At 55.2% G+C, this 26,843-nt stretch overlaps 3 protein-coding genes across 4 annotated transcripts; 2 read left to right on the top strand and 1 right to left on the bottom strand.

The window, feature by feature from the left end:
• Positions 1-794: 794 nt before the first annotated feature.
• On the top strand, positions 795-5,352 carry LOC137159311 (lens fiber membrane intrinsic protein-like). 2 transcript variants are annotated; one of them, XM_067557465.1, is made up of 4 exons: positions 795-969; positions 1,494-1,643; positions 2,593-2,727; positions 5,304-5,352. In XM_067557465.1, exons 1-4 carry the CDS (start codon positions 795-797, stop codon positions 5,315-5,317), a joined length of 474 nt encoding a protein of 157 aa, XP_067413566.1. In that variant the 3' UTR covers positions 5,318-5,352. The 2 variants fall into 2 exon arrangements, with proteins under 2 accessions (XP_067413566.1, XP_067413565.1); XM_067557464.1 differs by lacking the exon at positions 5,304-5,352 and adding an exon at positions 3,064-3,885.
• A 374-nt stretch (positions 5,353-5,726) lies between these two features.
• On the top strand, positions 5,727-6,908 carry LOC137159320 (protein NKG7-like). The gene is made up of 4 exons (XM_067557478.1): positions 5,727-5,901; positions 6,148-6,294; positions 6,544-6,678; positions 6,874-6,908. Exons 1-4 carry the CDS (start codon positions 5,727-5,729, stop codon positions 6,906-6,908), a joined length of 492 nt encoding a protein of 163 aa, XP_067413579.1.
• A 5,471-nt stretch (positions 6,909-12,379) lies between these two features.
• Positions 12,380-14,622, bottom strand: HAMP (hepcidin antimicrobial peptide). Its single transcript, XM_067557468.1, has 3 exons — positions 14,464-14,622; positions 13,425-13,490; positions 12,380-12,691 (listed from the first exon to the last, which is right to left on the bottom strand). Exons 1-3 carry the CDS (start codon positions 14,539-14,541, stop codon positions 12,587-12,589), a joined length of 249 nt encoding a protein of 82 aa, XP_067413569.1. The 5' UTR covers positions 14,542-14,622; the 3' UTR covers positions 12,380-12,586.
• Positions 14,623-26,843: the final 12,221 nt, after the last annotated feature.

Raw genomic sequence — 26,843 nt, 5'->3', positions numbered from 1 at the left:
TCACTTCAGGCTCTCAATGGAACTGACCGAGTCATCAGGTTGTATTGAGCCCCCGTGGGGGCAGGGATTGCTGGAACTGCAGATCCAGGCCTTCTCGAACCGCCACCCATCCCCGCCCCGGCCCCCACCCCTCCCGGCCTGTCACTGGCATTAAGGGATTTGTCGGCCTCTGCAGAATCGCTGCCAGCAGCTGGGTGAGGAGAGGGGCGATCGCCTCTGGGCTGTGTGGAGCGGACAGGCGGGCGCCGGGGTCGGCACAGGTACAAGGCACCAAGGGGGGAGGAGGTGGGGGGCACACAGCCTGAGGGGGGGCAGAGGGACCCTCCGAGAGGCTCCCGCACTGAGCTACACACGAGAGACACTCACACAGTGAGGTGGGAGCAAAGACACCGTGATACACAAACAAACCCCTCCGTGCACACACTGGCCCGGCTACACACACACACTAACCCTTAGGAACTCCTCCCACGTACACACTCACTGCAACAGACACACATTGACATGCCCACACAGAGTTACACTGACACACAAGCTGACAAAAGCCTTACCAACCCACTCCCCTCCCCGCCCAGAGCCGGGGAGAGAACCCAGGAGTCCTGGCTCCCAGCCCTCGCTGCTCTAACCACTAGACACCACTCCCCTCCCAGAGCTGGGGAGAGAACCCAGGAGTCCTGGCTCCCAGCCCTCGCTGCTCTAACCACTAGACACCACTCCCCTCCTACAGCCAGGGAGAGAACCCAGGAGTCCTGGCTGCCCCCTCTAACTGGTTTTGTCTGCCTGCAGGCTCAGGCAGGATGTACAGCTTCATGGCAGGGGGTCTGTTCTGCGCCTCGGTCGGGAACATCCTGCTGGTGGTTTGCACAGCCACTGACTACTGGGTGCAGTACCGGCTGCAGGGGACCTTGGCCCACCAGGGCCTGTGGCGCTACTGTCTGATGAGCAAGTGCTACATGCAGACGGAGAACATTGGTAAGCGACCACTAGGGGGTGCTGTGCTCCGGGGGGGGGGTGAGGTGTGGGCTTTCCCCGGGCAACCAGGGCCAGCCCAATGCCGCTAGGCGGTGCTCTGCTCCCAGAGGCCCTCGCAGTTCCTCCAAGAGGCAGGGCTTGAACCCGGGCATCTGGACCAAATCCCAGCTGGGGTGATTCCATTCAGCTTCCCTAAATCCTCCCTCGGGCTGAAATTTTCATTCGCTTCCCATCTGAAATTGCACTGACTGGTGGTGAATTAAACAGTCACTGTGCCCCGCCCCAGAGGGGGCTGCATCTCAGTGCCGGGCGAGCAGTCCCTGTGTGGCGTTATGTGCGGCTGTTCCCCAGCTGCACCGCCCCAGAGGCAGCTGCATCTTTGTGCCAGGTGAGCCAGCCTGTCAATTTTACGTACAGCGGTTCCCCAGCTGCCCTGCCCCAGAGGTGGCTGCATCTCCTTATTGGGTGAGCTGTTCCCCTCTAAACAGGAGCGGTTTTGAGTGTTATTTTCCCTGCTGTTCTAGCCTACTGGAACGCCACCCGGGCCTTCATGATCCTCTCTGCCCTGTCGTGCTTTACTGGCATCATCACGGGCATCTTGTCCTTCGCCCACCCCTCCACTTTCGAGAGATTTACCCGGTCGTTCGCTGCTGGCATAATGTTCTTCATCTCCAGTGAGTGTCTCCCCTCTGCCACGGGGATCCCAGCTGGTCACCCAGACACAAGGAGAGGAGCGGGGTCTAGTGGTTAGAGCCGGGGGGGGGGGGAAGGGAGGACTGGGAGCTAGGATGCCTGGGTTCTGTCCTCGGCTCTGAGGGGGAGGAGGGCGTAGCGGTTAGGGACGGGGACGGTGAGAGTCAGGACTCCTGGGTTCTGTCCCAAGCTCTGGGGAGGGGCCCAGTGTCTAGTCACACTTCACATGCATGTCGTGGTTTCTTGGTGTGGTCCGCCGAGGCGGAGGATCCGTGGTTTGAGATCCCGGTAGCGGGAAAAGAGCAGCCGGCCGAGGAAGTACCTTACCCTGTTAGTTTATTTAAGCAGCGCTCCGACTGTGAAAGTTACAAATCTCAGGCCACTCAGCGGCTGGGGATATAAATCAGGCGCTTACCACAACAAGGGAGGGGAAGCCCATCACCCCCTGTAAGCGGGCTGCAACCAGGGAGCAAACCTGCCACGCAGAACCCGCTGGATCCTCTCCGGGACTGCAGGGAGCCTCGGGGCCAGGCAGCACCCGGGGGGATCCCAATATACTTCTTCCCCCCACTTCTAGCAATAAACTCATTGGTTACGTCTCAATCCACTGGGGGATTGGGTCCTAACATTTGTTACTTTCTCTGCTATGGCATTTAGCTAGGGCCCAGTCCGCTATAAGCTGTGGCTGTCTGTCTGCGTCTGTCTGCTCTGTTTCAAGCTCATGTCTAGGGCATGGTGCGGTTAACATATTTCCCGAGGTCACGAGCTCCTCGCTTTGCTCGAGAGGCCGATCTGTGCCCATGGGGCCTGACTCTCATCACTGATGCTAACTCAGGCCTAGTCTTGTCACTCTGCTGTTATAGCCGCGTCACAATGTCCTTCCGCTCGGGTCCCTTATCCTGCCATTGGTCTCTCCCCAACCACCTCCAGCGCTCTTCGTCCTCCTGGCCATGGCTGTCTACACCGGCGTCACCGTCAACTTCCTGGGCAAGCGGTTTGGCGATTGGCGCTTCTCCTGGTCTTACATCCTGGGCTGGGTAGCCCTGCTCATGACTTTCTTCGCAGGTAGGGGCCCTTCCCCTCCAGGGGCCGCCAGCTCCCCTCCGGCCCAAGGGGGGGCTGGAACCGGGGCCTTTCCCCTCCAGGGGGTGGCAATAGGACACGTTTCTCCTCATCCTGTGCTTCAATTGCTTGTTTCACATTCCCTGTCCAGGAATGTTCCTGCTCTCACCACTAGACCCCACTCCCCTCCCAGAGCTGGGGATGGAACCCAGGTGTCCTGGTTCTCTGCCCCCCTCCCGCTCTAATCACTAGACCCCACTCCCCTCCCCGAGCAGGGGATGGAACCCAGGAGTCCTGACCCCTCGGTGCCGTTAAACAGCCTTTCTCTCCTCCCCACAGGGATATTTTACATGTGCGCGTATCGGATGCACAGATGCCAGCGTGTGGCTGAGACGCGTTAAACCCTCCATTAGGGCTTCCGCAGCGAATTGACAGACAGCTGCAGTGATCCAGGGCGAGTGATCCCTCGCCGTTCCCCACCCCCAGCTTTCCATCACCCGCAGCGCCGCTGACGCGGGGTATCCTTCATTCATTTCATCGGACTCCCCCCACCTCAGATTCCAGGCCAACTCCCTCCTTGGTTGCAAGATTTGCTGGGTAAATCAACCTCACCTGCCGATATCCCTTTGGCGCTTGGTGCTGGACATAACCAGAGCCACCACCCTGCTCCCAAGCGCTCTAGAATCAAAACAGACAAAGGGAAGCATCAGTTATCCCATGTTTTATAGGCTGGGGGAAACTGAGGCATGGCAAGATAGCATGACCTGCCCAGGGTCTCACAGGAACTCAGCAGCAGTGCTGGGAATTAGAACCCACATGTCCTGAGTTCCCGTCGGGACCATCCTTCCTCTAACACCAGACTTAAAATATCAAGCACCTGCACTGAGTTAAACTGTGCAGGGGCTTTGATTGATAAGGTCATGAAGTAAAATTGGATCCTGGAGTTACAACTTCTCAGAAATTTCTCTCTACCTCCGTGCCCCTCCTGACTAGCATGAGCCAAGACAACGGAGCAGCAGGAACCATAGTTTTAAAGTTTTGCGTCTTTGGCCACGCAGCCCTGATTTTTGCCTTTAACGAAGTTTTATGCATTGAATTTCCTTGGTTTTTCTTTCTTCCTTTCTTTTTTTTTAAAGAACATAAATAAAGGACCTTAAAGCAGTTTGTTCCTTTGTTGTTTTCTACCCACAAAATCACTAGTCGTGCTTGGAAAACCTTTGTCTGAAGTGTCTCAAACTCTAAAGCAGTTTTAAACCACTTAGCGATGCTCGTATCTCAGTCCTCTGAAATCTCAACAACATTGTTTAAACAAAATATTTTAATTTCTTAGGTTTTTTTTGTCAAAGACGGAAAAGATCCTTGAAAGCAACTTACACTGACTCAAGGGCCAAAACAGAATTAAACTGTTTTAAATATTTAGAATTAAATTACTATTAGTATTAATAATTTGTATTTTTAATAGCATCTAACAGCTCCAGTGATGGACCAAGCCCCCGTCATGCTAGGCCCTTACAAACGTATGCACACATTACGTTTCCTTTCTTTTTAATAACAAATTTTGAAGGCAATTAAGCTCTCTCAAATCCCAAAGTGGTATTATGTAATTGGACATAAATTGTCACAAAGGGTTCCCCCCTCCCACAGCCAGTTTGAAATCCTCACAAAGTTTTTCCGTTGAATTTCCCAGGATGGTTTTTTTTGTTTTTTTTTAAAGAAATCTGTCCGTCTATCAAAATATTTCACAGGAATTTGTGGGTTTCAATGGGGAAAAGTCAAATCATTTCATTCTGGCAATGTGAAAATGTTGCATTGTGACTTGTACAGTCTATTAAAACCTGAATGTTCATACTGTATCATAATTAAGCGTGCATCAATATAATATATATGCTAGTGAATTTAATAGAATATAGAAGCCTAAATGAAACGAATCAAAACATTTTGATGGTCCCACATGGACATTTTGGGGCCCTGCTCTGTGTGTATGTGTGTGTGTGTGTCCCTGCTGCCCCTGGAGAGAATGGGCTCTGTGTGTGGGGGGAGGGGGGGGTAGAGGTGTGGGGGAACGGGGCCGTGGCCCTGAGCTCCCAACCCCCCACTGGAAAAAAACCCTGCCAAGCCCCACTTGTTCCATGAAGATTAAAGGGCCTGTCCTCAGCCCCTCCTGGCTGGTTATTTATTCCCCCTTCAAGGCCCCCCCCTTTTCGTGCCCCCCCCATCCCAACACTCCCCTCACGAGTACTTCAAAGGACTCCTGGGTTCTCTCCCCAGCTCTGGGAGGGGAGTGGGGTCTTGTGGTTAGAGCGAAGGGGCCTGGTGCCTGGATTTGATCCTTGGCCCTGGGAGGGGAATGGGATAGAGTGGTGGCGAGGGGGGGAGGAGGGGTTCAGGACTCCTGGGTTCTGTCTCCAGGGGATTCCCTTGTTAAGCAGGCTGGGGGGTGATTGGTACTCGGATGAGAGACCACAGGGGGCAGCTGAGGGCGCTGGACGGGGAGGCTCACGGGCTGCAGGGCGGAACTGCCACAGCAGCTGTGGGGATGGTGCAACAACCGGGCCTTGCCTCCACCCGGCCCCTCCCAGGAAACCACCCGTGAGGAAAAGGCCCCGTGGGCAGAGTTGGAGCCGGGCCTGGCTAGAACAAGCGCCGCGGAACTGGTGAGGAGGGGCGCTCGGGGCTGGGGGGGGGGCATTTAAACAGAGTCCCCCAGACAACCTGGTGTGCCTGGGGCACCTGAGTGTCCGTCTGGCCCCACAGCCCCTCCATTCCCCCACAGCCCTGTCCGTCCATCCATCCAGCCCCATACACCCCCTCCATCCCTCCGTCCGTCCGTCCCCGTACACCCCCAGCTCTCTAGTAGCTGGCCAGCCGTCTGTGGGGTGACTCAGCGCCAGGCCCCAGGACTCTGGCTCATTTCCTCTGACTCTCACCCTGCCCCATTCCCGACCCAGGTGCTTCCTGGCCCCCAGCGCTGCGCCACCCCCCGGCCCTGAGCTCTGCCCGCGATGCTGCCTCTCCGGATCCTCAGCGCCGGCCTGGCCCTGCTCAGCCTCCTGCTGCTGCTGGTGGCCCTGGGCTCCGACCACTGGCTGGTGGCCAGAAGCCACCCTGGGTCCCTCCATGCGGGGCTCTGGAAGAGTTGTCTGATTCCAGTGTGTGTAGAAATTGCTCCAGTATCAGGTAAGGGCAGCATCAGGGAACCCACCTCTGCCACCAAGCCGCTCCCACAGGCAGGGGCAGGGAGGCAGGATGCCTGGGCTAGGGATTGCAGGGAGGGGGGCAGGGAGTCAGGACTCCTGGGTTCTATTTCTGTCGGTAGTGGGGTAGTGGGGTCTAGGGGTTAGAGCGGGGCTGGGCACTCAGACTCCTGGGTTCTATAACCAGTTCGGTGCGCTGTTGTTTATTTAACTCCATCCTTTGCTACAGTCCCTTTAACGGTCACCAGGGCCTTTATGATCCTGGCCGCGATTGCCGGGTTTTTCTCCTCCGTCGCGCTCCTCGCCTTGTTCCTGCGCACCCACCTCGGCTCCGTATCGCTGACGGTGAGCTCCTGCCTGGGCAGCTTCAGTGCAGGTACCCCCCCGCCCCGTCCCCATCCCTCCGGGGCCTCGTCTCCCAGCTACGCCCAGCCCCAGGGCTCATGATTACCATGTGTCCTCCCCTCCCCCCAGCCAGCCCTGGGGAGCCGAGCCCCAGCCCTGCCACCCCCCAAACCCTGTTCTGGGTTGTGACAGCTCCCTCTGGTGGTGGGACTGGGCAGGGGCCCCGGGGCTGCGCGTAGGATGCACTAAGGGGTGTCCACGCTGTCCCCTTTGACCTTAGGGCTCTGTGCTTTGATCGCGATGGCCTTGTACACAGGGGAGCATGCTGAGATGGTGAACGCCACGCAGGGCCACTCCATCTTTGGCTGGTCCTTCGGCCTCGCCTGGGCCGCCTTCCCCCTCTTCCTCATCACTGGTGAGTGCAACATGGGGCGGGGCGTCTCAAAATGCAGCCACCTCTGGGGTGGGGTACAGGGGCTGTTTGTACAGGGATCCCTTGCTTGGTGCCAAGATGCGTCTGCCTCTGGGGTGGGGTGCTAGGTACTGGCAGATGATGCTCCCCCTGGCCCCACTGCTGCCCTGAGCCCATTGCTCTCCTCTCCCCCCCCAGGTGTGGTGACGCTGGCCACCCTCAGAGCTGCCTAGAGCTGAGCCTGGGGCCCGTGCTCCCCCCGGGACAGTGCCGGGAGCTGTGTGGGGCTGGACAGAACCTTGCGGCATCACTGGACCGATTCCTCCAAGAGCCCCCAGCTAGGGGGCAGTGTGTGTGTGTGTGTGTGTGTGTGTGTGTGTGTGTGTGTTTGTTCTGCTGCCCCCTGCTGGAGGGGAGGAACCCCGCTCTGTGTGTGTGTGTGTGACCCCGCGCTCCCACAGACCCGTGGTCACCCCAGCAAGGATCCCCAGCCAGCCCTGCCCCAGAGAATGCTGCCAAACCCCCCTTGCTCCATGGAGATTAAAGATCCTGTTCTCAAAGCCTCCTGTCTGGTGACTTATCGCCCCCTCACATGTGCATCAAAGGACCCCTGGGTTCCATCCCCAGCTTGGGGAGGGGCGTGAGGTCTAGTGGTTAGAGCAGGGTGGGGATGGGGTGGCTGGGAGCCAGGACTGCTGCTGGGCAGGGAATGGTACACGGGGCCTTTCCCCTCTAGGGGGCGCCGGTCCCCATCCAGCACTGGAGGGGGAGGGCCTGGCTGTCTCAGGGGTGAGGAAAGCCCCCTCCACCCCCTCACCCTCCCCGCCCCCGTGTCCCGCTGCCTGGTTACCATAATTACTCACATATATGTGCAGCCTAGTATAGCTCTATGAACCCCCCCCACACACACACACAGGGCCCCTTGTTATCATATTTACTGACATACACGCGCAGGCCCAATTCTAGCCTGCCTAGGCAACATCATTCGGGGCCAGTGCCCCCCAGCGTCACCCAAGAGGTGCATCGCTACCATACTGCCCAGCGTAGGATCACCAATTTGGTTATAAGCCGCCTGCCGAATACAAAGTTCAAGGAGGAGGTGATGTTTTTGCGGGGTTAACCCCAGCGCCCGGCGTGACTCGCTACCACTTGCCGGCTGCATGCCCCCAGCTACTGCCACACACTGACGTGCTGCACTGAGTCCGGGCCGCTGAGTGACAAGTTGCACCCCTCAGTCACCCCTTTTAGTAAAATTACGGTACCACTTGTACTCATCCTGCCCTGTGAGGTGTCATTTGAAAACTCATAAGCTGCTGAACATTATTGTCCCGTTGAACTATGTGCAGCAACCCTGTGCATGACACTATGAGCCTTTACTGCATGATTGTTACCGCAATGCTGGGGAACACCCACAAACCTGCCAATGAGCCAATGTCTAGCCAAGGGGGAGGAGGGGAAGGTATAAACAAAGACACCGGAAAGACAATGACCTTGGAAGTGGAGGGGTCCCAGGCTTCACAGAGAGTCAGCCTTGAAATGTACGTGGGCATGGGGGAGAGAAATCTTTGGCTTTGATGTTCATTCGGCTTGTGAAGTTAGGGCTGCGTTTGCACCTGTAACCTTTTTATTTTCTTTGCGACCAATTCTGACGTTTGTGCATCAGCCCCGAACATTTGTCTGGCTGCCGTTTGCCCTAAACCGGCGTGTCTGGGGCGAAGTGTGCGGGAAACACCATTTGGGCCAATCAGGCCGGCACGTGGCTTCGCTGAACCGGTGCACCTGCTCTGAGTTCACACTGGGCAGGACAAGATGCACTAGGGTGCCCAGATGTCCTGATTTTATAGGGCCAGGCTCGCTATTCAGCATTCTTCCTTACATAGGCGCCTATTACCCCTCACCCCATCCCAATTGCTATCACCTGCTAGCTGGCCAGCCTAAGCTGCACGTTTCCGGGGCAAAGGCCGGGAGTACTTGCTCTGCAGTTTAATTCACGTGTGGCTAGTGGCTCGCCAGCCTGTATCGCTAGGAGCAAGTTACAGGGTAGAGCTGGGGGGGGGCGGGGGCGGGGAGGCTGCAGGGGGGGAAGCAGTTGGCCGCAAAGCATCGTAAATGGCATCTCGGGCTGGAGAGCTGAGGGGACGCGGCTGGGCAATGTCACAGTGCAAATTGCCAGCCGGTGTGAAAACCAAAGTGGGGAGGTGGGAGGGACCAAGGGGGGCTGGGCGCACGGGCTGGGGGCAAGGAACACAGAGAGAAAGCGAGCACCGCCCCAGCGCTGCGTGTGCATGGAGGGGGGCAGGTGGGACGCCGGGCTAGATGGGGCCGTGGGGCCGGGCGGATTTGGCAGGATGTGGTTTCCCTCTGGGAGATGGGGGTCGCAGCTGCTGTAGTACAACATCCGCTCAGAGCTGGCTGGCGCAGAGTTGCCTGGGACCCTGCCTTTGAGTTTTAGACCCCCCCCTCCCCCAACCAGCACCCACTCTAACCACTAGACTCCACTCCCCTCCTCTGTTCAGTCATTTCCCCACCCTCTGTCTCACCAATAACTCCCCCATGCAGTAATGTGGGATCCCCGGAAAGGAGCAAATCACAGCGCCTTTGAGTCCAGGGTGCTGCCTGCCCCCCCCCACCCCCCAGCGCCAATGAGCAGGCGGATGTGGGTGCGCAGAGCCGGCTGGATTCCCCTTCCCCCAGGCTGCTCACTGGGATCATCCTGGCGCTGCTCTGCCAAGGTAAGAGAGCAATTGCAGAGCCAGCTGGACTGGCAGGAATCCCACAGAGCTGGGGCTAGAACCCAGGAGTCCTGACTCCCAGCCCACCCGCTCTAACCACTAGACTCCCCTCCTCCCACACAGAATCGTAGGACAGGAAGGGACCTCGTGAGGTCGTCTAGGCCAGCCCCCTGCACTCAAGGCAGAACCAAGCTTATCTAGATCATCCCTGACAGGTGTTGGTCAGACCTGCTCTTAAAAATCTCCAATAGTGGTAGGGAGTTCCATGGGTTAACCTGATACTACCCAGGGGCAGGGAGTTCCACTGGTTAACCCCACTAATACCCAGTGGCAGGGAGTTCCAGGGATTAATCCCAATAATTCCCCACTGAGCTGCATTTTAACAGTGTCTCCTGCTCAGAGCTGGCAGAGCAGCCGGTGCTGGGGATCCTCAGGGTATTGCTAGCTGGGCAGCCGATGAAGGTGAGCTGCCATGCTCCAGGCGCCTGCTGCGGGACCCCTCCCCAAAACATCTGGATGGGGGCGTTTGATTCCACAGCCAGGAATGCCTCGGTCTCCCTGATGCACGGCCGCGTCTCCTACAGCTCCGTGCTCAGCCTCACGCCCGCCCCCGGGGGAGCACGGCAAACAGTTTGGCTGCAGCATCACAAACTGTGCGGTCGGAGTCTCCACCACAGACCCGTCCAGCTGCAAGTCAGCTGTGAGTGACCCCGATCCAGCTCCGGCAGGGAAGTGGGGTGTAGGGGTTAGAGCAGGGAGGGCTGGGAGCCAGGACTCCCGGGTTCTACGGAAGGGGAGTGGGGAGCTGCGGGGCCCAACCAGGGCCCTGGCCAACGTTTCCTGCGCCGCCACCAATACCCACGGGCTGAGCCAGGCCACGCTCCCTGTCCTGCCCACAGGTACCGGGGCCCGGCCGGGGGGGGGGAGGGGGGGGGGGGCTGCCCTGCTACCGTAATTGCTCACGTACACGCCCCCACCGGGGTCTGTATCCCACGTCTGGGGTAGCTCTAGGGGAGGGGCTGGGCATGGAATCCAGTTTAGCCATTGGCTAAAAGGGGTGGACTCTTTGGCTTCAGGCAGAGATGTATACGTGGGGAAATACGGCACCACGTGCCAGTCGCTCAGCTAGATGGTAACCCAAGTATGTCACAGGGCCAACACCTGCCCCCTTTCACCTCTGGGCCTCCCAGCCCTGGCGGGGTGGGGAAAGGGGCTCGGTCCCCACGGCCAGGCCAGACCTTGGCCTCTCTCCTGCTACGGGGGACCCACCCTGCCCTTTGCAGAGCTCACCAGTTCATGACGCACCGTCAGGTCCATCTCCACCCACTGATCCCACCGCTGACACCAGCTGTTGGTTTGCAGGGGCTGCCTGCTCCTGCCGGTTTGTGCCGGGGCTGCAGTTTCCTGGAAAGCAGCGAAGGGAAGGACTCAGGTGGGACAAGAGGAGGATCTGGTGGGAACCAAGGCCTGGAACAAGGAGTGGGGTTAACGGGTCCCCCCAAGATCAACTATCACTTCTTGGCAGTGTGACATTCCACCTGCTGCCCCTCAATCCCACCACGCAGCTCCCCCCACATGCAGCTCTGCTGATCTGGGTTGGCAGGAGATGGGGGATACTGGGCTAGATGGGCACATGGGTCTGATCGGGGACAGCGAAGGGGCAGGGGGTGCGACTCCAGGCCAGATGTGCCTGTGGGCGGGATGATGAGGATAGTTTCACCCCAGACAGGCGTGTGGGAGCCCCCGCCCGGACTAGACGGTGCCAAGGGTGTGGAGACAGGAGGGTCTATAACTCCTATGGGCAGCCAGCGTCTACGGCCACCTCCCACAGACAGGTTCCCAGCCCTCCAGCAGGTTATCCCAGCCCCTGCCCCAGCCCTTCCACCCTGCTAGGATTCCTCCCGTCCCACATGGGCTCTGGGCCCCCACATCCACAGCTCCGAGAATCCCCCTCTTATGGGATTCCCCACCCCACACTGGGATCCCCAGCCATCCCTTCCCCTGGGTCTCTCCCCGCACAGGAGCAGTCCTTGAGAAGACAGGAAGAGGAGGAGGTGGAGGAGGAAGATATGAGGGTGGGGAGGCGATGGGGAGACGTTCCGGGAGGAAACCATCTTTGCCAACAGCTAAGTGCAGCGAGGCAGGTGGGGTCATGGCAGGGAGTGAGCTAAATAGAAACTGGTGTCAGCGGTGGGATGGCAGGCTGGCCTTGTGACTAAGGCACTAGCCTGGGGCTCCAGCCGCCTGGGCCCAATTCTCAGCTCTGCTACAGAATGCCTGCGTGACCCTGGGCAAAGCACCGCCCCGTGCCTCAGTTTCCCATCTGTAGCATGTGCATTTAGCTAGTTACATTGTGAGCGCTTTTGAGCAGGAACTAACTCCTGCTGTGTCTGGGTGGCCCAGCCTCCCCGCTCTCAGCTGGGGGCCTCTCTGGGCACCTCTGATATACCCGAGAGGCAGCTACTGCTCCCTTGGGCCAGGGTTTTTGACTCGATAGACAGAGTTATGCCCTAGCAGCTTGCGGCGCACGTCTGCCTGTGTTAACCCTTTCGCTGCTGCAGCTAAATAAAAACCATCCCCAGTTCCTCCCCCGGCTGAAAAGTTTTATGCTGCCTCGGTTTTACTCAGGGGTTGGCCTCACTCTTCAAGCCGCTCAGAGTAACTGGACACTCCCCACCTAGACCTTAGGAGCACCTAAGCACGGGACCATGGTTTGTGATAAATAATACCGGGTGCTGAGATGCAGCCACCTCTGGGGTGGGACAGCTGGGGAACAGCCGCACAGCAATGCCACACGGGGAGTGGCTCGCCCGGCGCCGAGATGCAGGGTTAGAGCAGGGGGGGCTGGAAACCAGGACTCTGGGGTTCTAGCCCAGCTCTGGGAGGGGAGTGGGGTCTAGTGGTTAGAGCAGGGGAGCTGGGAGCCAGGACTCCTGGGTCCAATTCAGTAAGGAACCAAGCTGACAGGCTCGGGCTGTTAAAAAGCACGTTTAATGTTGGTAACAAAAAGACACAGAAGAAAACGAAGCAATAAATAAGGCGAGTCTGGGGCGGGGGGCGGGTGAGAAGCAGCAGTGCTGGGGGCAGCGGGCTGTGCGTGGTTGGGGCTGGAGGTTACGGCGCCCCCCCCAGCGCTGCTGTGGTGCATCAGCGTCCGTCCGTCCGTCCGTCCGTCCGGCTCAGGTGCGGCAGCAGAACCCGCAGCCCTTGTTCCGGCAGCATTTGCAGCAGTAGGTGCAGATGGGGAAGTGGGTGTTGTGCCGCTTGGGCCGCCGCAGCAGGGCCTGGCGCAGGGCAGAACGAGGTCAGGACTCCTGGGTTCTACCCCGGCGCTGGGAGGGGAGCGGGGTCTAGTGGTTGGAGCGGAGGAGGGTGGGGAGGCCAGGACTCCTGGGTTCTACCCCGGCGCTGGGAGGGGAGCGGGGTCTAGTGGTTGGAGCGGAGGAGGGTGGGGAGGCCAGGACTCCTGGGTTCTACCCCGGCGCTGGGAGGGGAGCAGGGTCTAGTGGTTGGAGCGGAGGAGGGTGGGGAGGCCAGGACTCTTGGGTTCTACCCCGGCGCTGGGAGGGGAGCGGGGTCCAGTGGTTAGAGCGGAGGAGGGTGGGGAAGCCAGGACTCCTGGGTTCTATCCCGGCACTGCAAGAGGAGCAGGGTCTAGTGATTAGAGCAGGGAGGGGCGGGAGCCAGGACTCCTGGGTTCTCTCCCCAGCGATGGGAAGGGAGTGGGGCCTGGTGGTTAGACCGGGGAGCGGGGTGGAGCCAGGACTCCTGGGTTCTCTCAGGCCTGCCACGAGGGAAGGGCACTGGTTCATGGATAGCGCTGGTGTCTGGCAGCGGGTCCCGGAGCGGTGTATGTACAGGGATTGTGCTCCTTGTAGTGCAGCCTTGGGGGCCAGCCCTGACTGTGGGGGCAGAGCCCCCGCCCCGCTCCCTGCAGCACAGCACCCCCTACTGCTGCCTTGGCGCATCGGGGCCAGCCCTGACAGCGGGGGAGAGCCCCCCTCATCCAGTTCTTACCTGCAGCCCCTGGGTTTCTTCTGCCGGTTCCATTGGTTGTGTTAACAAACCAGCAGGATCTTCTGTCTGCAGAGAGAGAGCGAAGAGAGACCTCAGCTTTACGCTAGGTGCAGTGGGTAAGAGCAGGGTGGAGGTTGGGAGCCAGGACACCTGGCTTCTCTCCCTGGTTCTGGGATGGGAGTGGGGTCTAGTGGTTAGAGCCGGGGGGGCTGGGAACCAGGATTCCTGGGTTCTCTTCCTTTCATTTGCCACACACATTCTGGGCTCTGCAATTTACTGTCACCCATTCACCTTAGTGGGGGAAGCACCATGACAAGACAATACATCTTGCACTCAGGATAGAATCCTACTGGAAAGTCTGGAAAAAAGTAACAAGTTTTGGGGGAAAATTATCCTTCAAAAAGACAATGGGGAAAAGAGTTGTATTTACATTTCATGCCCCATATGTGACTCACCATGGAAGTCTTTGCCTAGCTAAGAACATGGATTTTAGTCCAGAATAAAGACATTTATATTGTAAAAACAGGGGATTTTGGGTTAAAAACATGTTGGACCATTTTTGGCGCAAAAGCAATGGTGGTTTCTCCCTTCCAAAAATCTGCCTGAAATTCTAGACAGACCCTTCAGCCGTTCGCAGACCTTTTCAATAGCACCGGGCGGTTACAGGGGCCTGGAATAACGTGCACTGGGGTGGCTGTGGAGATGATAACGTTGTGTCAAATTAATCCTAAATAAAGTCAGGGTTGGGCAATGCCCCAAGATGGGAATCCAGGTTTTTGGGTTCCATTCCCATCTCTGGAGCAGCTTGCCCACATGACTTTGAGCCAGTCCCTGCGTGGCTCGGTGCCTCAGTTTCCCCACACCTGGGAAAAAGGGAATGATAACTCTGCCTTTGCCTGTTCTAGGCAGCGCCTGATCTCAGCTGGGGCAGGGCGTGGCTCGCGCTATGTCTGGGCAGCACCCGGCACAGCGGGGCCCCAATCTCCATCAGGACGTCTAAGAACAGTCATCCTAAAAACCGTTAACACAAAGCATTCACCTGGCGCTGGAAGCTGCAGGCGTTTTCGGCGGAGAAGATGACCAGGATGAGAATCACGCAGGCGACTTGAAGCTTCATCGTGATGTTTTTCTGCCTGGTATTTTTCGATCTCCTCTTTCCGGCTCCCCTGTCGTGTCTCCGAAGGGCTGATCTAGCAGCTGAGTTCTGCCGGGGCTGCTTTTATAGCCCACAAATCCCTCCCTGGTCCCGAAACAGCCAATCCCGCCGGTGCCAGGAAAGGACAGGTAAGGAGAGAGAAGCTGTAAACAGCACGTCAATAAGGTTATCGCAGTTGGTCTAAAAATTCCAACAAACCATTGGCCGGCTCCCCCGTTGGTGTCAATCAGCCATTGCTCCATTGGAGTCAACGCACCCGGCCGCTGCCGATCATCAACGCTCTTTCGAATGAAGCTCCATTAACTCGCACAAGGCAGGGATCTGTCCCCGTCGCTACCACATTCTTGCTGGGTTTTAACTTTAATCCTTCCTGGCGTCTGTCCCAAAGGGTTTCAAAACATTTACAGTAAGTTTCATGGCAGGGGTTTCTGTTCCAGGAATGCCACAGCCGAGAGCGGGGCGAGGCCGGGATGGGAATAACCTCATCTTTTCTTGTAAAGCCCCCAAATTCAGCAACTTTTCTCCTGGCCACAAGAGGATCCAGGCATCAAAGTGGGAGATTCATCCCGCCAGCTAATTAGGTAACAGCAGGTAGAAGGGGAAATGAACTATTCTGGGAAATGTGACTCTTTTCCATCGCAGAACTTATTAAAAATAAGCCTTGAATGGATAACAATCAATGAGTCCTAATTAGCCATCATCCCAGAATTTGAACATCAAAGTGATCAGCTAGGCACCAGCCACAGGGCCCATCTAACCCAGTTTCTCTCTGTTCCCAAACGCAGGTTGATCTATTTCATCCTTGTAATTCTTATTATTGATGTAAGCAGCCAATCCTTATTTTTTAAATGTGACGATCCTGTGGCAAGGAGTTCTGCAAGTTAATGGCACCTTAAAATGACCCATTTTAAACAGGCAAAAATCGGGGCTACATTTCTTCAAAGTTGGGGGTATTTTGAGTCCAAGCAAGTGCTAAATGAGGAATCTTCAGACAATCTTAATTAACAATCGTCTAATGATTTTACTAATGATTTTCACAGGAGAGGTTCTCTGAGATTCTGCCACATCCCACTAACTTTCACAGCCAATCCACTGAAAAACCCAGTCCTAAAACATATGAGACAGTTTGTAGCAGGGCAAAAGGAGTCCATTGTTCACCCTATAGGTTAGGTGAGTCACTCTACTCGCTCTGACATTGAGTTTGGAAACATTTACACATGTAAGTTACTGGACACATTGGGCTAGTGTCAATCGTCCGTAGCTCTGCTGGAGTTAACGGGGCCAGCGTCCCAGCTGGCGTGAGTCAACCATAGCTCCGTGGAACTGCAGATACACCCCAGCCAACGGAATCACTCATGTTGTTCCTGGGGCCGTGTTTGCAGGATCAGGGCCAAAGTTCAAAGAAAATGTGTTGATTGTTCTTTGGTAAATGTCACCTCGATTGCTAAGAGCTAATCTCGCTTTCTGTCGGGCTTTAGTGAACAAACAATTTCCAAGGAGGAAAATTTCATTTCCATTTCCTCAGTTGTAGGCAGTCTAAAGATTTATTGATTAAATGAGAAGTTTCTGCGAACACCCGATTTTAAAAAAAGAAATTTGTCCTTTAAACTCGGTGGAGTTTAACTGTATTTTTAATAAGTTTTAAAAAGAAAATTAACTGAATTAACAAAGTTAAAGTCACAGTTTCATTAAACAAAAGATGCCAAAAATAGTAGCAATATCAGACGCCCTACAAACGTTGATTTATTCAGTTATTTCAATCATTTGCGTCTAGTAATCCATTAATGGATCAATCAAATGAAAGAGAAATTTTCCTACCTGTATAAAATGACTTGTTGTTTCCAAAAATAATAAAATTATTTAAATAGCTTATTTAACTGTACATCTATTATTCTTTTGTTCATTTCTTGTGTTTCCCAAAAGCTAATGAACTAATTAACTTAACGAGCATACCTTTTGCCTGTAACTTTTAAAAACTGAATGCAGCAAATTGCTTTCAGTGATTTGTTTCTAAGGGTCTCATGCCTAAAGTAATCAAGTTTGAAGATGTTTATTTTATTGTCTTTGGGAATGGAAGTTTTCATTCATTTCTTAAAGTATTTCAGTGGTTTGTTTCCTTAAATAGGTAAACTGATGATTTTGTCTATTGGCCTGAGAAAAGGAACTGCTTTGAATATTTTTGAAAAAAATCATTTGGAAATATAATGTATTACATTATTTCAATAGTTTAAGCTCTAACTAATTAGTTCATTTAAATTAATTGAACCCAGGAGATCGTTTTAATCTATAGGCAGTGAAATTTGACATGATTTAAATAGCATTTTTCTGGTATTTTCAAACATAAGTATTATTTAATAGAAAAAATAAATATGAATTTTTAGAACAATCAATATCAATTAATAAAGAAGTTGTTAAACAAGAACTGACGAGCATTTGTATTTTCTTTAGGAAGTAGTTTTATTCTGCAACTTTTTTTAATGAGTAGGGATTTTTTAAATTGATTTTATTAACATATTTCAATAGATTTTTCCAGTGAGTTCCAGAATAAATAAACATTCATTTTAAAAATTGAGAATTTTTACTGATTCCAGAAAGTTTCTTTTTAAATTTAATTTATGAAATTATTTCAATAATTTGTTTCCAGTACTCCCAAAAGAAAACATCAATTAATTAACACAGAGATAATAATTGGCCAATATAGTAATCAGTTGCCTAGTGTATTAAGTTTCTACTGTATTAATTAACATATGCTAATTAACTGGCTACTAGATCAACTACCATTCTAATAATTAATATACTAGTGAGTTTATTACATGAATTAATCATATGCTATTTTGATTAAGATAATAAATTGATTAATACATTTATTGGCTAGTGTATTAATTAGCTAACATATTCAACAAGATTGGTTTAATACTGTCTAGTAACTAGCTAATGTATTTATTAAACAACCAGTTAAACAAAATATTAATCAAAGAATCTATTAATCACCTACTGGATTAATTAACCAGCTGACATATTAAATAAAATAAATAATAAAATAAACATATTAAGTAAAATATAAGCAATCTATTAATTACTAATATTTGTCATCTCGTTAGCAACCCAGCTACCTTTAGCTAAGCTATTGACTATATTTGTTCATCAATTAAGAGAGTGATACATTATTAACATCTCCATTAATAGACTGTGAATGTTAGTGAAATGGTAATTACCAACTGATCTATTAATTGAGTGGAATGGTAATTAATCTACAGGTGAGTTAACATGTTAATAGAAACAATACACATGTTTATGGAGTGATACTTTCTGGGTGCTTCACTCGATCATGTCACCAGTTGTTTTATCAGACTCCCCCCCAGAAAATCAGTCCGTCGAGATGCTTAGAAAACCATAAACGAGGATTTGCAAAGGTGCAGCTACGGAGGGACAGTTCGGGGGGGGTTGTTTTCAGTTGCATTTCTTTGGCATTATTTCCACCCGGGGCATTGATCTCCCGTTTTGCAGCGTTCCCCTGATTCAGCCGGCGCGGTGTCTGGCTGGGCATGCGGGAGAGACGGGGGGGGCTTGTGCACCAGCCTCCAGCACTCGCCTCTTGCCATGTTTCCACAGCTGCGATCCCCACCGGACAACAGACCAAATATTCTGGAGGGTCCTTTCGCCCCAGTCTTTGTTACAAGAGATCTCACCCCCCAGGGCCCGATCGCTGTCTGTCTAACCCCCCATCCCTCTAGCAGCTGGGCACTTCACAACATTTCATCTCCCGGCAGCCCGGAGAGGGCCGCTCTCTGCATTTTACACCGGCACAGAGTGTCAAAGATCGTTCAGCCGCTGACTGCCACGGAGTGCCGTCTACCCGGCCCGGAGGAGCGGGGCTGGAGGTAATTAAACTGGGGTGCGCCAGGTAACTACGCTGCCCCTGAGCCAGTCTCTAGGTGCTACCGGAACGTAAATCATGAGGATAATAAAGGTCAGGTGCAGCGAGCTTCTTCGTGTTACAGTAAAGCCCAGAGATGCCCCCGTCAAGGGCCCAGTTGTGCCCGGCGCTGCACAGATGAACAGCGAGAGACAGGTGGGGATCGGGCCCCGTGGTGCCGGGAGCTGCCCCGGTACACAACAAGAACATTACGATGATGTCCTGGCCCCAGGCGTCCGGGGGGAAGGGGCCGCGGCTGGCTCCAGGGGGCTGTTTGCTCAGAGCCGCGACACACGCTTTGTTTGCTATCCCTGCACCGAGGTCAGCGCGTGGCCCGCTCCTTTCCTGGACCTGGCTGAGCCCTCCCCGAACTCGGCTCCGCTCCGGCGCCCCTCGGCAGACCCAAAGGCGCCAGCTGACACACCTTCCCTTCCCCGTGCCCCGCCCAGGGCCAGGGCCAGGGCCAGGCTGCGGGAGGAAGGGAGCGGGGCAGAGGTGACAGAGCAGCTGGCGTGATGCACAACGAGCGGGCGCAGGGAACGGGACACGGGGCCTGTCCATCCAGTCCTAGGGCAGGGCCTGGCTGGCTTAGGGGGCCAGGGAACGGGACATAGGGCCTGTTCCGTACAGGGGGACAATCTGGCCCAAGGGCAGGGCCTGGCTGGCTCAGGGGGGCAGGGAACAGGACAGGTGGCCCATCCTCCATAGGGGGCAGCGATCCAGTCCCAGGGCAGGGCCTGGCTGGCTGGGGGGCAGGAATGGGACATGGGGCTTGTCCCCTATAGGGGGCTCTGATCCGGCCCCAGGGGGGCCTGGCTGGCTGGGGGGGAGGCGGGAGTGGGACTCAGACCTTTCGGGGTTTGCAGTCTCTGAGGCCAGGCGCTAACTCTGCAAACAGCGGCTGGGGGGTTGCGACACCGTCTCCTCGGGACAGACCACGCGGGAGCCAAGCTCAGGGCCGATCCCCAGTGGCGCCGGCTCCGGGCGACAGCCAGGCTGGCCAAGCCGCCTGCCAGAGCTGCTGCCCTCCTCCCGCCCCCCCAGGTGGCCTGCCCCATGTCTCCTCCTCCTGGTGGGTCTCTGCACCTCAAGGACAGGACGACAGGACAAGCGGCTGGGAAGCGGAGGGTGGGTTTGTGTGTCCAAGTAGAGAGAGATTCGGGGGGGAATGGAGCAGTGATACACCCCCCGTGCAGGGGGGACGCCTGGGTTCCATCCCTGGCTCTGGGAGGGGAGAGGGGGCTAGTGGTTAGAGCAGGGGGCGGGGCTGGGAGCCAGGACTCCTGCGTGATCTCAGTGGCTCTGCCCCTAACTTTCAGGCCAGCTCGTGTCGTGGGTGCAGCTCACGGGTCCGGCTTTTGAAGGCTGAGGCTGCTCAGAGGCCAGACCTTGGTGAAGCTTCATTAAACGTCCTTAAAGACCAAGGAGCTCCGGGGCCATAACCTGGTGGGAGCGAGGGGGACGGGCGCGCGGTTAGAGAGATGAGAGAAAGGGGGTAGATATTTACGCAACAAGGGCCGGGTTCTGGATCGAGGGGTCCCTGTCACTGATAGTCCCCGAAACCGGCTCCAGCCCCACCCAGCCACCTGGGAAATGACACACTAGCCCCTGGGCGCCCCCACAGGGCAACACCCCCCTCGCGCCAGCACAGAGTCTGAGCGTAGAAAGTGACCCTTCCAGAACGGGAAATAAGGGACGTGGCCCTGGCTTGGGAAAACAGCACAAGCAGAATTCATGAGCACAATGAACCAGATCCACCCCACCCCAGCGTGCGTGGCCGTCGCCTCTCCTGTCTCGCTGGCCCCTGGACTGACCGGCGTAGCTGCACTGGCCCCCTCTCGGGCGTGGGGCCCTGCCAGTCCCCTCAGCTGCACCCGCTGCCCGCCCGCTGCCGCAGACTCCCACCACCTCCAGGCCTCACTGAGTCCCCTCGGCTGCTGGTCAGTCTCTGGCGGTTTCCCTGGTCCTGGCGTGCTTTCCGCTCTGCGGGAGTTCAGCTGCCGGCTCTCAGCCCCGGGGAAACCCTCCACTGACAAAGCCGGGACGAGGGTCCTGTAACAGAACAAAAGACTCCAAAAGGAACCATGAATTCTGCTTTTTAGCAGTGGGAGGAGAAAGCCAACCCGGGCCTGAGGGCAGCCCGAGAGAAGCCTCAAGCCCCTGGCGACCCTGCCTCATTTTACAGCCTCTGGCATCCAAACGCCTCCTTTGCCGAGTTCTGCTCAGCTGTGAGTGAATCTTTCACCCAACCAGGCTACGCACAGCTCTGCTGCCCTGCGTTTATAGCCCAGGGAGACGACGTCTCACCACCCTGCAGTTACCACGCCAGCGATTCGTAACCCCACCAGCCCGACTGACCGCTTCCCGTCCTGCCGCTCAGCACCGAGCTGGGCTTACGCAGATCCAGAGCCCATGCGAAGAAAGTGCCCCCCTTTCTCGCTACTCTGTGTCAGGAATATAGGGCTGAACGGCTCTCCTGGGTCCTCGACTCTATTTCCCACCCCGTCCCATAATCTCGCCTCTTGGAGCAATTAGGGGGCGTAGAACCCATGCCACAATACTGTGTTCTATGGTGCCCTCCTGGAGGGGGGTGGATTGTGTTGTGGTGGGGTCCCCCCCCCAGGGAGGATGACAAGGGGGGAAGGAAAGTAACTCTGAGGTACCCCCCCCATGCATGATGTCCAACACCCAGCGACCGGTCGCCCTCTCGCTCCAGCTGGAGGCAAACTGAGCAAGATGGCCCCTGCAGCGCACGAGGAGGCGTGGGTGGTTCATGGGTCTCGAGGGAGGAGTCAAAATGGCCGTCTGGCAGGGCATTGTGGGAAAGCAGCAGCTGGGACGGCCGCAGCAGGGTATCCAGGCGGTTGAGAGCGTGGGCTGCGGCGTAGTCGGTCCGGCTGGCACGGAGGGTTTGGCTGGTAGGTAGGGCGGGCAGGGGGATGGGGAGGGAAGGAGGTTGGGTACCGGCGGCGAGTTGGGGCTGGCGTGTAAACGCCCAAGAACCGGGGAGTGGCGTAAGAGTCTGTACGTGAGTGAAAACTCTGGTCACTAAAAGCTTTCGGGTATCGAAGGGGAGGTTCTCCAGCGGGACCCGGACCCGGCCGTTCGTAGCCAGGAGTCTCCAAGCCAAACCATCCCCAGGCCAAGGAGCAGGGATTTGTGTCCACTGCGTCTCCTGCGGCTTGCAGGGTTACTCTGGCCACCAGTTTGTCCTCCTCAGTCAGAGACAAACTCGGCCTGTCCGTCCTCTGGAAGGGGAAGGCCGGAAAGTTGGCCCGTTTGGTGTATGTCTGGGAGTCGCGTTTTGCCCGTGTAGCCTGGTAACCGGCCATGTGGAAGCGGACGTGCACCAAGGCACAGATCCTACCTTCAATCGGGTCTAGTTTCGTGGCTGCTCGATCCGGAGGGGTGGTCTTGGAGTGCTGTTGTCTAGGTTCTCCGTTGACACCTGGATCACTAAAGAACTGGGTGGCGGGTGCGTGAACAGAGTCCGTATCTTCCGCAGGGACAAAGTATCGCTGTTCTGCTCGTTTAGGTTCAGGGGAACAGCGGTGCGCGAGGGTCCCGCCAGCTACACACTGTCCAGGAACTTGTCCTGGGGGGGGGGGTCCTTTATATCCTCCGCTGGTAGGGTAAGAGCCCTTGCCATGGGTGGAAGCAGGTCCTGGTATGGACCGTGGGGGTGGGACACCACCACACTGGGACACCAGCGTCCGGGGCTGAAAGAAGGCGGGATGAGTGTCTCGTCCATGGAGGGAAACGCTCCTGTCGGGGGTCGGTGGCTCCATTGGTTCCGGTGGTGCGGAGTCCTGGAGTTCCTCACAAACCGGCGAAGGCCGGCGGTGAGACAGTGGCAGGGCCCCGTGGTCCAACGATGCCAGTGGGTCCAAGCGTATGGATCTGCCGGTACCGGATCTCGAGGGTACCGGAACCGTGTGTGGGCGGGAGGTCCATACACTGGTGCGTAGGGCACGGGCCGCAGCTCCGGCCTGTCAGAGCGCTGGGGAAAAGGCGAGCTCCTGCTCTGACGCCCGCTTGGAGCCGGAGGGTTGGTCTGGGAAGGGCAGCACCAGAGAACAGCCGGAGCTGGCGCAGGGCAACTCCGTCAGGACGTGCCTGCCTGCGGGTCCAACGGTGCGAAGAGGAGCAGGAGCAGCTCATCCGCCGGCGATGGAGGGCGCATGGTCGCTGGCGATCTGGGCTGCGGCGGGGAACCAGCATGTGTCAGGAGAAGCTCAGCCATAGGTGGTAGCGGAGACAGGCGGCTGGGCCGGTCCCGGCGGTGCAGATGGAGCTGAGGGTGCAGGCGGTGGCTCCGTGACAGAGGCCGAAGACGATGTCCGTTGGTCTCGATGGGGTTTGCACCTGTCCTCTGGGCGAGACTTCTTGGATGGAGAAGCAGCCGGATGATTGCGCGGCTCGGGGAGGGAACGCTGCGTTTCCAGGCGGCCCCTCTGCGGGAGCCGCTCTTGTGCCCATCTGCGTGCTTCTGGTGCGCAGGGCGGGGCTCCGCTGGTGCTGCTGGCAGCGCTGGAGCCGAGGGTGTCGCTCTGGATGGAGCCGAGGCCGAACGCTCCGGTGGATCTGCCGGTGCCACAGGCGCGCGTGCACGTGGGCGCTTCGCTTCCTCCATGGGGGGTTTTCGGAGCTGGGCCTCTTGAGCCTCACGGGTCCGCGGTGGAAGGAGCAGCACACGGCGCAACGGGCGACAATGCAACCGAGGCAGCACTGGGGTCGTCACTGATGGAGGAGCACGGCCCCGAAGCAGAGCGTGTAAAGCCGGCTCGCCGGGGCCGTGGGACGCCCCGCACGGGAACTACGCCTGCCAAATTCTAACTACGGAAGCAAAGTCGACCGGTGGAAATAACTGGATCCGACGCCACGAGAAGAGCGCCGTGGTGCGGACGGAGGAAGCGGTTCCGACTCTGCCCGTGCAGCGGGGAGAGGGAACTGGAGCGGCGTCGAACCGCGCAGCTTCATAAGACCTCGGAGGCGGCACCACGGGCCCGACGCACAAGGCGCAGGCGGGTTGACGGACGCTGCTAGGAACCGTTCCGGTCCCGGTGCACGGCCCGCACGCGCCCCCGGCAGTCGGGATCCACAAGGGGACCAGCACTCGCAGGAGAAGCCAGGCTCACGGCTGTTCTTACCAGCTTCCCACCAGCCGTTGCTAACGCGACTCAATTCAGTCACGAGAACAATTGTGGCCAGTCAAGCCATTCTACTGACATCAATGTCCACGCAGCCTCGTGCGGCAGCTTAACGATAGTGGCTTAAACAGGTGACCTGGGGTAAATTCCTCCCCCACTCTGTGCCTCAGTTTCCCCACCTGTACAACTGGGATAATGATACAGACCTTCCTTTGTAAAATGCTGTGAGAGCTGCCACCGAAAAGAGCTCGGGGCAATTATTAAATTCACACCCCGAGTTCTCCCACTGCTGCTTTCTCAGGTGGACAAGCCCCGCTCTAGACAAAGCCACGGATGGCAGACGTGGGGGGGAAATAGATCAGACACTGACTAGTTATCTGGGTGGGTCTCATTGTAATTAGGGGAAGGAAAAGGAGCTGTTCAGCTAGGATCAGGAAGCAGCAAGGCAGAGGTGAACCTTATGGAAAGGTTTGAAGGAAGCTCCAGGACCCCTCTGGTGAATTCCTAGAGAATCGTCCTCCATGATCTCAACTTTCAGTGGGGAAAAAAAAAAAATCAAGTTGCTAAGTCACGTGGTGGGAAAGATAACTTCAAAAAGGTGAGCTGAGAGGAACCAAAACCAGGACTGAGTTTGCAGAGAGCCTGAAACAGCTCCTCAGAGAGGCATGAATTAGGAGTCGCAAGGGGGGGCGTATGTTTGGAAGTGGGAGGGAGATACAGCAAGTCAGCAGCGGCACAGAATTGGATCCCATGTTGCTGCGGAATACAAGGGGCTGTGATGACAAAGTAGGAGCTGTTGGACAGCTGGAGGATGAAGAGCCGGGACAGCCAGCTGAGCGACAGACTGACTGGCTAGACAGTGGCTGGATAGATACAAAGGAAGAATCTTTCAAACTTCTCTAGGTTTGTTTTATTGCCATTTTAAATACTTCCTCCTGCCCCCGCCTATTTGGAAAAAGGCAAACGAACAAAAACATTAAATAAATAATCCCATCGACAGAAATCACTGGAAGTGGTAAAAGCAACAAAACCTCAGATTTGTTTTTTAAAAAACAGGTTTTTAAACAAAAACTCTCTTTTTTTAAACCCACAGGCCTCATTCAAAGAAGAGAAATCTGCTTTATTTCCTCCCGTTTCCCTGGTCCAAACTGATGTTGAGTAGCCACGCTTTCAGTGAATGACTCCTGGGCGAGGGAGAAGGGAATCAGCTCTGTGTCTGCAGTGGAGTTACTCCTGATCTACACCAGGGTTAGCAAAAGGAGAATTGGTCCCATTTGCTCCACCAAGCTGCACCTGATCTCCACCCAGGTGAGTAACAAGGGCTGTACAAATCTAGCTAGGGTGGGTTGTCACAGACTGGATTTTATTCCTCTCCCCCCTCCCCCCCCCTCAATAGTATGCACAAAAAATGTTAGGCAAACAGTTTTCACATTCCAGTCATTCTCTTAAGAAATTTACACCCGTGGAACTATGGCAGCTTGTCACCTGGCTCTTAACATCAGAAAATTGTTTCATTTTTAAAGTGATTGAAAATTTTTGGCCCGAACACTCCTCCATCAGAAAATCCCGATCTGTCAGAATGCAAATAAGCTGCAGGACTGCGTCGATTTCGATCAAATTTCATTTGGGTGAGGGGGGAGTTGTAAACAAAGTGACACTTTGCCTTTTAGTTTCAAAAGTAATTTAAATTTTATGTTGCCGTCTCAATTATATTGTAAGAGTTAGAAAGTCAGAGTCCATTTCACAGGAAATTGTGAAAGCCGCCGTTTCATTCCTATTTGGGATGAAAACAAATGTAAACATCAGGGAATTTCCCGTGGAACAGAAATCCGCCCGCCCAGCTCTAGTTCTGTAATGGACGTTGGAAGTAAAGCTAACTTTATCTGCCGCGGTTGTACTCCGCGCTCCCCAATGATTGAGAGTTAATGCAGCAGCTGATCCACTGAGGCACGCAGTATTAAAACTGCCTGGAGAAGCCGCCACACTATGAATCCAGAGTGATTTCCCAGCTGCAGTCAAGGGAGTTACTCCTCATTTACTCCACAGCTTAAACCTAGAGTAACTGCCGTGTGAATCCAGACGATAGCCCAGTAACGGGAACGGAGTTAGCCCTTAGACCACAATGTAAATTCAGTAATTCCCGCTGCACATCCAGCGTAACGCCAGCTGAGTTACTCCTGAGTTACACCCTTGAGTAAATCCAGAGTCAACCCTCCTTCTCTGACAATAGAGTTACTCCAGTCACCCATGGGGTAAATCCAGAGTAACCCCCACCTCAGTCATCCCCTGGTGGAAATGTGGAGTAACCTTACCAACACCAGCGAATTATTCTGCAGTCACCCCATGGCATAAATCCAGTTGCCTCCACCTCCCTTACCTACATGGCAGCGTAAATCCAGAGTGACTCCACTTCTTGAGTTTACTCAGGATTTACAGCCAACCAGCAGGATTTGGGGCTAGTTCCAAAGCCTCCAAGCCAAAGAAGGAAGACTGGTCTGCATTGTGGAACAGACACACCCTGGAAATTGGTGGTGTGGTTGTTTGCAGAGCTGGGGGCATAGAGATTCCACCTACCCCCCAATGCAAACCAACACCCTCGGCAGGAGAGCCCCCTCCAGGATTCCCCTGGTGGGGCAAGCCAGCGGGAAGGAGATAGATCCCTGAACGGGATGGAGAATCAAAGGGAAGATGGAAATCTCCAAGACCCATGGCAGGAACAGGCGTGGAACGGGCGGCTAAGTAATTTAATGGCTCCTTCATCTTTTCCATGCCACCTCCTAGGTGGACTTATCCCGCAGTAGATCCAGTTTTTTTTTTTTAAATAATGAAATGGTTTCTTCGGTCCGAAAATGCCAATTCATTGAAACCAAAACTTTGTGGGAAAGAATGTGTTGATGAATTTCTCAGTTAAAAAAAATTGGGGAGAAGTTTCAAAGTTGTTGGTGTCGACATTTTCTGACAGAAAAAGTCCCGTTTCCCAGCTCGAAAGGACGCTTGCTTCAAAACTGTAAAGTAATTGACTGTAAAAAAAATTTTTTTTTTTGGTCAAACTAGAAACAAAATGTGTTCAAATGACCGAAGCAAGACGTTCCCATCCACCTGACCGGAAGCGGTTTCCCCATCGCCGCTTGGTGAAAACTGGAGATTTTGACATTTTTTGTCCCGATTTGAGATAGGAAAATTTTTCAAAATCTAAA

The sequence above is a fragment of the Emydura macquarii genome, unplaced genomic scaffold (genome assembly GCF_026122565.2).
Source record: "Emydura macquarii macquarii isolate MOO-44397 ecotype Brisbane River unplaced genomic scaffold, CSIRO-AGI_Emac_v2 contig_1851, whole genome shotgun sequence".
Classification (NCBI taxonomy): Eukaryota; Metazoa; Chordata; order Testudines; family Chelidae; genus Emydura; species Emydura macquarii.
The sequence above is the reverse complement of the archived record's forward strand: the minus strand, read 5'-3'. Positions and strand labels throughout refer to the sequence as shown.

Bases quoted from the DNA above. Each gene is read 5' to 3' on its own strand.
- HAMP (XM_067557468.1), bottom strand. From the start codon at position 14,541: ATGAAGCTTCAAGTCGCCTGCGTGATTCTCATCCTGGTCATCTTCTCC. The intron at 13,491-14,463 runs GTGAATGCTTTG...CTCTCTCTGCAG, and splicing joins CCTGCAGCTTCCAGCGCCAG to ACAGAAGATCCTGCTGGTTT. The intron at 12,692-13,424 runs GTAAGAACTGGA...GCCCTGCGCCAG, and splicing joins AAGAAACCCAGGGGCTGCAG to GCCCTGCTGCGGCGGCCCAA.
- LOC137159320 (XM_067557478.1), top strand. From the start codon at position 5,727: ATGCTGCCTCTCCGGATCCTCAGCGCCGGCCTGGCCCTGCTCAGCCTC. The intron at 5,902-6,147 runs GTAAGGGCAGCA...CCTTTGCTACAG, and splicing joins AGAAATTGCTCCAGTATCAG to TCCCTTTAACGGTCACCAGG. The intron at 6,295-6,543 runs GTACCCCCCCGC...CTTTGACCTTAG, and splicing joins CCTGGGCAGCTTCAGTGCAG to GGCTCTGTGCTTTGATCGCG.
- LOC137159311 (XM_067557464.1), top strand. From the start codon at position 795: ATGTACAGCTTCATGGCAGGGGGTCTGTTCTGCGCCTCGGTCGGGAAC. The intron at 970-1,493 runs GTAAGCGACCAC...CTGCTGTTCTAG, and splicing joins CATGCAGACGGAGAACATTG to CCTACTGGAACGCCACCCGG. The intron at 1,644-2,592 runs GTGAGTGTCTCC...AACCACCTCCAG, and splicing joins CATAATGTTCTTCATCTCCA to CGCTCTTCGTCCTCCTGGCC.